General features: G+C 40.9%; 1 protein-coding gene across 1 annotated transcript in view; it reads left to right on the forward strand.

Annotated features, from left to right (window-relative positions):
- The window catches only part of ELOVL6 (ELOVL fatty acid elongase 6), a 144,350-nt gene extending 138,619 nt beyond the window's left edge, over positions 1 to 5,731 (forward strand). The window contains exon 4 of the mRNA XM_082270902.1: positions 3,866 to 5,731. Within this exon, the coding sequence (XP_082127028.1) occupies positions 3,866 to 4,290 (425 nt within the window). The 3' untranslated portion in view covers positions 4,291 to 5,731. The remainder of the gene's footprint in view (positions 1 to 3,865) is intronic.
- The last annotated feature ends 5,437 nt before the right edge of the window (positions 5,732 to 11,168 follow it).

Below are 11,168 nucleotides of genomic sequence, written 5' to 3' on the forward strand. Positions count from 1 at the left end.
AAGTGGCTGTCCTCTCCATTCTCGCTGCAATGATGGACGTCAGCCAAGCAGTTTGACCTTCTGTGTCTGGAAACCATTTCGGTGTGTCTTTATTCCATGAAGTTCCTAACCACTGTGTAATTACCAAATTAGCAGATACAAGCTGGAGTTTTAGGCTCCATTCACATGTAGGCTTTGGCGTTTTTCAGGCGTTTGTTTATCATTTTTCAGGCGTTTTACAGGCGTTTTTACAGGCGTTTTTATAGGCGTTTTTGCAAGCGTTTTACAGGCGTTTTTTTGGGCGTTTTTAACAGGTGTTTTAGGTGACCAATGGAAAAGCAGAGTGTTTTTTTTACAACATTTGCAAAGGAACCTCCCAGGGACCTCCTCCTCTGCATTGGACCTCCCAGGGACCTCCTCTTCTGCATGATCTTTTTTTTTTATGGTTCTGGACATGCTACAGAGCTGAAACTTCACAGGTACACTTTTTAGACCCCCCAGAAACTAAATCCAAAGAAATCTTTTTTTTTTATTTTTTTTATTTTTTTTTTATTTTTTTTTAATAATTGGCTCTCTATCAAAAACGACAATTTTTAAGAACTTTTTTTTGCCTGATTCATAGTCCCTGGGGCATGATCCAGAACCCTATGCACTTTTTAGGGGCATTTATTGGGTTTTATGGCTTCAAAATTGTGTTTTTTGATTCCATAAATATATCTACATTACGGTCACCTTGGCATAGCAGAGTCAATTTACCCTAAACTACATTACGGTCACCTTGGCATGGAAGAGTTTGCTCACCCTGGCATAGTAGAGTCAGTTCACTGTAAACTACATTACGGTCACCCTGGTATGGCAGCAGGCTAAGTCAGCTAAACTTCGTTACGGTCACCCTGGTATGGCAGCAGGCTAAGTCAGTAAAGTTCATTACGGTCACCTTGTCATGGAAGAGTTTGGTCACCCTGGCATAGCAGAATCAGTTCACCTAAACTTCGTTACGGTCACCTTGGCATGAAAGAGTTTGGTCACCCTGGCATAGCAGAGTCAGTTCACCTAAACTTCATTACGGTCACCTTGGCATGGAAGAGTTTGGTCACCCTGGCATAGCAGAGTCAGTTCACCTAAACTTCGTTACGGTCACCTTGGCATGGAAGAGTTTGGTCACCCTGGCATAGCAGAGTCAGTTCACCTAAACTTCGTTACGATCACCTTGGCATGGAAGAGTTTGGTCACCCTGGCATAGTAGAGTCAGTTCACAGTCACCTTGAGTTCGGTCACCCTGGCATAGCAGAGTCAGTTCACCTAAACTACATTACGGTCACCCTGGTATGGCAGCAGGCTAAGTCAGTAAAGTTCATTACGGTCACCTTGGTATGGCAGGGTCTGGTCACCTAAACTGCCTAACTGCTGTTCTCCATGTTTCAGGAAAATGTGCTCACAGCAGAGGCATGCCAAGGGGGTGGAGAGCTGGGTGGAGAGCTGGGTGGAGAGTTGTGCTGTTTGAGCTGATCAGGAGCAACTAAACGCTTGTAAAACACCTGTGAAACGCCAAATATCACTTTACATTGAGGTCTATGGGACAAAACGCCTGTGATCTGCCCAAAAAGAAGTTCAAGTACTTTTTTGAGCGTTGGGCGTTTTCCTTAGGGCGTCAAAACGCTCAGATGTGAACAGGGGTCATTGCAATGAATGGGATTTGTCTTGTTGGGCGTTTTGAGAGCTGATTAGTGAGCAGAAAAACGCTCCAAAAACGCCCAAAAACGCCTACATGTGAACGGAGCCTAAAGCCCCGTACACACGCACAGATCGTCGTCATACAAACGTCGGCGGACGAAAGATCTGCCGATTGTACGCGTGTTAGTATGGTGCCTCCGACAGCTGTCTGCGCACAATCCGCGGACAAGAGTCTTTCTTGCAAACATGAAAATTTTTGTCTGCGGACACCAGAACGGACAATTGTTTGCCTGTCAGTACAGAAATCAGCCGACAGACCGCAGATTTGCAAGACTGGGCATGCTCAGAAAATAAAAAACACAGGGAAAGTTAACCATTACATGACATCACTTCTGCAGTCAGCTGAAGTCTGCGGACAAAATTCTTGTGCTGTCCTTGTGCTGTCTTTGCACTTTTCAACAGACACCGACATCCCGGGGAGAAAAGACGAACGTTTGTATGACGACGATCTGTGTGTGTGTACGGGGCTTTAGAGTTGATGCAGTCTGACCTCTGGTGTCTCAAAATACTTCCGTTATACTCATTATACTTCCCTTTTCTATGTGTATCCTGCAAACAGTCCTGTACCTTGCCCTTCTGCATCCACTTAAATGGTGGCTGTCGGCCAGCGTGTTAAGAGGAGTGCTTTGACATTTCGTATCTGGTGTATTCTACCACACATCCTTTTTTTGCATCTGATCAAATATGCAGGTGTGTGCCTGTTCCCATTCTTTCAGGGAAAGCTACATGTTAACTATATGAAGATTGTATGTGGAAGAGAAAAAAAATGTAGCCACGCAGATCTAAGGTTTTTAATTCTACATTCTTCTACACCAGTCTGACACCAGTCTGATTTTAATAAACTGCCCTGAGCGTTGTATGGTGAATATAGATAAGTTGTACTTGTTTCTTCTTTAGAGACCTTTACCAAATCAATGAGCTTTGACATCCTATTTCAGAATCCTCAGCAAAATCCCTATTGATTAGTTGCAGTCTTCTGATAGTAAATGTACATCATGGCTTTATGTGCTCTGTAAAGTGGTCCATTTTATCTTGCAGTATCCAGCCTGTAAATTTACAAACCTTTACTTTACTTATTGATTACTTTGTTCATGAATCAGATATATTTGTAGTACAAACTAAATACTACAGGAATGCTTCTGTTGATGTTTGAAATTTACCTGAATATATTTCTAAAATAAATACACAAATGACATAGTTAATGTATCTAGGTACTGGTGAGTGCTTGAAATGTCACCATATCTGCAGTAAAGAACATTTAGAGGTGAAATTATTTCAGTCATAATGCTGACAAGTCCTAGTCTGTTCTTTTATAAGCTGTAAATGACTTAATCTCAGCTTAAACCCTGGACTGACTTGTCACCACTCTGGATCAGTTTATGTAGTACAATGTCACCGTAGAATACAATAGAGTATCGTAAATCATTATAGTCTGCAGCAATAATTTCCAATTCATTTATCTTAAGGTTTAAACTTCTAGTGTTAATAACATTAGAAATTATATAGTGGCTAATTGTTATGAATATGAATAGTGTGCATATATGTGTGTGTGTATGTGTAATATGTATATGTGTGTGTATGTATATGTATATATATATATATATATATATATATATATATATCCCTTTTTTCTTTTTTTTTTTTTCTTTTTTAAACTATGGATCTGACTGTGGCAACAACCCTGCTCCTTCATGTAACAAGTTTTTAAATATTGTAAGGAACTTTACAAATGTACCTGCATTTGTCTTCTGATCTATACAATGGGGGAGATTTACTAAAACTGGTGCACATAGAATCTGGTGAAGCTTTGCGTAGTAACCAATCAGATTATAGGTTCTTATTCTTAAAGACGAATTGAACAAGCTGAAGTTAGAAGCTAATTGGTTACCCTGCACAGCTGCACCAGATTCTGTGTGTGCCAGTTTTAGTAAACCTCCACCCACTGCCTTGCTGCAAGGCAGGGGACTTCAGCTAATACGCATAGTTTCCTGGTTAGGGTACAAAGCCGCTCATCTCTACAGTGACTAACGGGCAGCACAGTGTTACCGTTACGATCTCTGGATGCACCTAAAATATAGTATGCAGCATCTGGAGTGTACAGTGTGTGCCTAAAATACATTTCTCATATGGTATTTCTTTGCTTTTCTTTCAGGGGACACCATTTTTATCATCCTTAGGAAACAGAAGCTCATCTTCCTTCACTGGTACCACCATATAACAGTGTTGCTGTATTCATGGTATTCATACAAAGACATGGTGGCCGGCGGCGGGTGGTTTATGACCATGAACTATGGAGTACACGCAGTTATGTATTCGTACTATGCCTTGCGAGCCGCTGGCTTTAGAGTTTCTCGAAAGTTTGCCATGATGATCACTTTATCCCAGATCACTCAGATGCTCATTGGGTGCGTGGTGAATTACCTGGTCTTTGCTTGGATGCAACAAGGACAGTGCCCATCCCATGTACACAATATTGTGTGGTCCTCCATCATGTACCTCAGCTACTTTGTGCTTTTCTGCCGCTTCTTCTTTGAAGCCTATATGACCAAAACAAGGAAAGCTGCCAAGGCTGACTAATGGTGAAACTTAATGCCAAGTCATAGCTCAGGGTCATCAAAAATTAAGAGAAGATGAATACAAACAAAACAGAATTGGGAGTGAGCAAATATTTTAAAGGCACAAAGAAAACCATATCTCAAGCACTTAGATCCTAGAGACAACTAAAGTGAATTTGTAATAGTTTATTTAATTCTTGTCTTAAAACGTGAAGCTGATCAGTGCGCCAAGCACTCCGAGTATGTCGAAGGAACGGAAACTGGTCTGTAACATCAGCCCACTTTAACAAGTCCTTTGGAAGAAAGGCTATTGCTATGTTCTTCAGTAAAAACTCTGGTGTTTTACTACTGCCCGTAATCTGTTACTGACCTATTTCAAGAATGAGACAAGGTTTACACAGGAATATAAATCCAGTCTCCTGGCCAAGGTTTATAATGTTTTGCGTTCTGGATTTTTCACCTAGGATGCTGTAATGTGTACGGGGTGTGGTTCCTATCAATATGCAAATGAAACCATCTGCCCAAGCTGGTTACTACAGTATTAAATCTAGACTGTAATCATTTTACATATCTTTATATCTGGTGTGTCTCACAGTGGACTTGTGCACCTGGACAACACACGTATCAAAGCCTCATCACTTGCTGAACTACCTGCTAGAAGGGATGAAAAGAGAAGAAGGTTGAAGGTGTTATCTGAATGTTTTACTCAGAGTCCATGACGAAAACCTGGTTTCTATAACGCTGAATAGTTCTTGTTTTTTATTTTTTGAGAACGGTTTCCTTATCTGACTACTACTGCAGGGCTGTGTGTGTGAGTTCGGTAACACTGTGCTTTATGTATTTGCTTATGAAGCAGTACAGAGTTGATTAAAGTGCCCTCTTCTGGTCCACACAGATAACATAACACACCAGATCTTTACTATTTCTTTTTCAATAAATCTGAGAGGAGAATAATAATTCCTGTAACAATCTCCCATATTCCAAGGGACTTGTCTTACTTCACACTCTTGTATTTTTCTATGTCTTGTGTGCATTAAAGACAGGTTAAAAAAAAATGCCAATAGGTACTTATTGTACCTGGGTCTGAAATCAAACTTATGTTGTTTCAAGCCATATTCTTCAGAAACTCATAGAGTGTTTTGTCTGTTATAACCAAGTCTGGAGAAGCCAAATACATGTACAATTTCCTAGTATTTCAAGGAAGCACTTATTGTAACTTGATGTTAAATGTTTTGATGTAGTCTTCTTAATTGTATTAGTTAGCTAGATTAATATATTAGCAGATTAGAGAAGAAGGGTTAGAGGCTGCTGTCATGCGTCAGAGTACAGTTAAGACTTACTGTAAATGCAACCCTGTAGGAACTTGCAGTCATCATTGTACAACCCTGTGGTATATAGGAGCACATTTCCTAGCTACTTAAAAATATAAAAAAAAGGTTTCTTTCTTTTACGGAAGTACAACACAAGGGATTTTTTTTTAGCTTTAAATGGTGCTGCCATTTATGCTGCTTCTTTTTTTTAAATTAGTTTAATGTTCTAGAAATGGCAGAGGCTACTTCGCATCTCAATTACGGGAAATACATTTTAAAAAAGGACATGTAATGGTATGATGCATTTTGACTGAACTATCAGAATGAATTTACTATTGTAACAAACAATAAAGTTTACATTTATGTTAAAGAACTGGATGTATTCATTACTGATGACTGCAGGATTAAAAGTATTTTTCTTCTTTACTACACAGATGGTCCTGCTTTTTTACGATCAATGCAGCTAAAATGTCGAGATTACTTGCTTTGGGCCACACAATTCTTATTCTAAGCAATTTTGCCTATTCTTGTTAATCCAAATTTAAGTGACAAACTTAAATCATCAGTTTACACATGTACTGTATGTTTTTATTAAACCATCATTCAGTGTCAGGCCAGGAGCAAGGACAAAACCTAGTTGTATTACTTTAAACTGCACTTTCTGCATATAAGGTCTAGGTCCCCTTTCCCTGGGAATGCAGAGCAGCCCAAATCTCATGAGAAGGCACTCCAGTCCATTGCAAGAGCATACACTCATGACAGATGTAAGTATATACTGTTTTATTTACAAGCACCTTTTAAACAAGCACGTTTTAAAGAGAGGGCAATTTAAGCCAACTTTGCATTTTACTGCAAAGGTTGCTTTCCCCCTCAGTTTACCTTTGAAAGAAAACTGTCTGTGCTGTCAAGGGGACTCAGTAGATAGCGAAAAACTGTACAGCTTTTAAAAATGTTTATTAATATAACTGCCATACCTACGGCCATTTGCATCCATTCCTATAGCCTGGCCAAAAACACCTACAGATAGCTTTGCCTCATAAAGTCCCAATCATAGGATGTTTCAACCATTGAACATTAATAAGAACAAGTGTTCTGCTTCTAACCTGTGTGCATGCACAGTCGCTTTATCTCACAGCAGTGGGTGACCTCATAGCAAGGGGCAGGTTTAGGCATTCTTGCCAAAAGTGCCCTTCCTGTATAAATATGTGGAATTTTTAACACAACATCATCTACCCACCTCACCTGTTCTCTGCTCTGCCCTGTCCCTACAGGGAACCATCTTTCAGATGAATGAAAATGCATATGCCTTGCTACTGTTTATTGTAACTGCTGCAAAACCTGTCTATTTTGAGATAGACCTACCTTCCTGGCTCCTTGCCTAATCAAAGAACTGATCTTAATGTCTCTGTCCTGTTTAGTGTGGAAACCTTTTCCCTAACAACCATGTGTCTTTTATAACCTCTGATTAATTGCCAATACCCCCCACCCAATTTGAGTATACATTTACATTGTAATTTAACACATGGAAGCGACATAGGCATTCTTACTAAAATGCCTTTCCTGCAAGTGTGTGATGCTTTTAATGCAACACTTTGACAAGGCGAAAGCAACTACAAACAACCACGCTCCACTCCAGAAAGTATGCAAGTAGTGCTTTATTCTTCCATATATTTTTGTTCACAGTCTGCATCTCAATCTTGCCACCCTTCAATATGATTTCACTAGCAAAGCTTTATAGAATGTTTTTTGCTTTCCTCTGGGTTAACTGTGGGTATAGGATTCTGTACATGGAGAATTTCAATTTAATTATTTTTTTCTATAGGTTAAATTGTTTGTTTTTTTTTTCGTTTTTTTTTTTTTTAACCTATAACTTTTTTTCTTACTATTGCACCTTCTCTCCTTCTTTACCCTCCCTCTCCACCCCACAACCTACACATTTCACCCCAACTCCTGCCATCTCCATATTATTGTATCCATCTTCTCCTACTCTTTCTGAACACAGTTATAAACACCAGTACACATGTTTTCCAATGGTGGCCTCCACCAGCCTCGCTCACCTGGACCCAGTCAGGGAAAGGGAGATGGAGTTGGACGCCTATTGTCACAAAGCAACATTCAAATTCCTACTACACCCTCTCTGTTCCTTTTTTTTCTTTTTTTGTTTTCTTTTTTTAAAGCTCACTGATTTTTCCTCCTGGACCAGTGTCCTAATCCCATGACAACTTCTCTGTCTGGCTACCTTTATACTTTAACATTCGGGTTGATGTTTACACCCCTGTGATCTCTCTACTACTTAATTGAACCTCTTCTTTAGACCGAACACAATAAAAAACATACTTCAAGCCAGTCATGATTACCGTGGTCAGTTTACATAGGGGGACATGGGAACAGGCAGGATCAACCAGGTTTTTACAGCATAGAAAGGGACAGAACAAGAAATATGCTGTATAACCTGCTTTAACAGTATATTTTTTTTTTTTTAATTTTATATATATATTTTTTTTTTTTTTTTTTTTTTTTTTTTAGGGTTAAAACCTCTTTATTCCTTAGCACAGGGCAGCAATAAAGGCCCACAGCAAGGATAGGGAAGATTCTGGCACAGCAAGGGTTAAGTCTTTAGCACAGGGCAGAGTGTAGACTGGTAACGGATTTATTAAATAAAAGGTATTAAAATACACTCATATTTTGTGATGTGTATTCAGGCACATCAACAGTCCATGTTCGGTGTTAAGGAAGTCAGGCGCTCACGTTGCAGATGGTCTGCCACCACTCTGTTGGATGCTTAGCCGGCTAGATGATGAGGGAGGGCCAGGAATGAGGGCTGGAATGCTAATGAGGCGCAGCATCGGGTGTGCTGACATCACCTGACATGTTTTCAGTGCTTTTCGGAGCATGCGCACTGAGTGGGGAATAAGACGGGCCCCTTTGTGAAAAAGAAATGAGTGCATTTTCACTCCTTTTATTTAATAAATCCAGTAACAGTCTACGCTCAAAGGTGCCTCTGTATGTTTTACTTTACATGTTCTTTGAAAACCGCTTCTACTCTCTACTGGAAGGCTCTTTGTTGACTTTATTCCCTGTTCCTGCGACTCCATTCCCTGATGGACTTGCCTTCTATTAATGGGCATTAAACCCATGGTCTTTCACACAGGCATTTAATACTCCTAATGGTCATTCATTTGGGCTAAACAGTCTTGTGTATTCTGGTACAACAAGGGTTAAGTCCTTGACACAGGGCAGCAAGCCAAGTTCACAGCAAGGAAGGGGAGTATTTTGTCACAGCAAGGGTTAAGTGACTCACCAGCATCTAGGAGAGGGACTCCAAAGGCCAGTAGAGTAAGTAGGCCTGGCAAAGGACTTCCACAGATCCCCAGGTCCTGGTAAGGGGGGTCTATGGGGTCTGGCCACAGAACAGGACAACACACAGCACGTTAGCAAAGTGAGGGGAGAGAGTGTCTGAGACCGGGCCCCACTTTGGTATTTAACTCCAGAGCTAGTTCACGATCATAGGTGCAGGCAACCCAAGGTTTAGCATCAGGTTGTGTTAGCAACAAGCCCCGCCGCTTCCACTTCGGCCACACACAGGGAACACTGCCTTATTCTCCAGTTGGCACAGAAGCACAGGAACAGTGGGACTGCGATGTGCCTGCCGAGACAGATAGCGGTGCAAGCAGGATGTTAGAGGGTTGATTGGTGCGTGGGCCAACAGTACAGGAAGAACTTGTGCCGATCCCTTTAGCCTTACAGGTATGGTCTTCTCAATCTGGGAGAACATGTAAAACTGGTTTATCTTAAACATACCGTATAGGACACAGGGCTTGTAGTTATGGAACATGGATTATATGCAGGCTATTTTCAAATGATTGGACACTGGCAAGAACTCTACTAGGATCACCTCCAAGGGCAGTGTTTCTCAACCTTTTTTCAGTCAAGACACCCTTTAAAATTATAAAGGTGTGCTCCCGCTGTGTTCCTAAATATGAGTGCCACATCCCGATATGAGAAGCATATTTAAGGATTCCCCTTGGGGTGGGACTTTGAAGGTCACTCAAAAAATATACAAAAAATTATATTGAATATATATTGGTTTTATTACAAAAATGGTAAAAGGTAAACATACACAAATGACAGTGAAAACTGGTAAAATTATTGGCAAAACTGATATTGGTATGAAGGTGTACAAATCACTCAACCAATTATTCCAAGCAAGATCCGACGTTTCAAGGTGAGAACCTCTTCTTCAGGGATTTTTTTGGGAATAATTTTATCTGTAAGTATTGAAGAGATATATCAAAGCAAACACGCAGTTGTTGGTAATATAAAATACAGTAACAAAATATTGGTATGAACATATTTTTTGAGTATAGAGATACACTCATTATAAAACAACATTGTAAGTAAAAAAATCGTTGTATACACTTACATGGTTGAAGGACGCATGAACACCACAATTGTTTTGCCACAGATTAAAAACATGGAACATTAACGACACCCACAGAGATCATCGTCAGCCTTGTCTATGAGAGGAAGGTTTGGTACTTGGAGTAGGTCCAAAAAGAGATATCAATAAGCATATGATAGTGGAAAGTGTGCAGACCAGAGGGGGCCCAAATTGCTCCAGCTGGAGTCCAAATTGGCCCAACCAAGGGGGCGGGGGTCAGTCACAGTAATGCTGTAGATGGCAAGGAAATACCAATAAAAGATAAAATGCAAAAATGTTTGTTTTATCTAGGTGCAATGTACAAAGAGTACAATGACGCGACAAAACCAAAAATATGCACGTATATACAAATACTACATATATATAAGGCAATAGCCTGATAGGTGTGCGTCAAATGAATGCACATATAGCATCTCACTAGGATCAAGCATGGTTTATAACACTGCTACAAAAAGAAGGAGCCAGTGCATAGAGTAAATTGGAGCCTATGCTTTAGCAATTTTATGACTATGAGGGATAACCAGTGAAACTGGATATGTAAAGATGAAAATATAGTCATGACATAAGCTAAGTGTGCATATTTGTATATGAGGACAAATAGGTAAATCCCTTTGAGATGATGAGAACTGACCTTAAGACCGCAGACTCCGAGGCAAACTTCCTCCCAGCAGTGGATGTACACAGTACTCCATGCTGGGAGTGGTGCCTATATAGGAGCGCAGTCCGGTGAAGGCAATCAAACTGATTGCATCTCCGCCGCCTGGTGGCCCTGGGCTCCCTGAGCGGTGCTCGCCAGACCCGCCCATAACCACGCCCCGATGAACACAGGAAGTGCGTCACCGGAACGAAAGGCCAGAGGCGTAGCCGGCGGGCGTCTCCCACCGGCACGGGATGTGACATCGCTGAAACGCACGAGTGCGTGCAGCGGCGTATCCCGGAAGTGGGGAGGACATCCGGAGATGTCAGCAGGGAAGGTCCCCACCGCCAGGAATCTCTGGGTCCTGTAAAGCAGACCCGGACCCCGTGCCGGGTTGGAGCAAAGGGTCCCCGAGAATGCACAAAAACATATCTGTATGAAAAAGTGTCAATCAACAAATGCATGTGCTACATATAATACATGCAGCTATTGGAAACAAAGATGCTTACATG

This window comes from Pelophylax lessonae (genome assembly GCF_965119305.1).
Source record: "Pelophylax lessonae genome assembly, chromosome: 1".
Taxonomy (NCBI): Eukaryota; Metazoa; Chordata; class Amphibia; order Anura; family Ranidae; genus Pelophylax; species Pelophylax lessonae.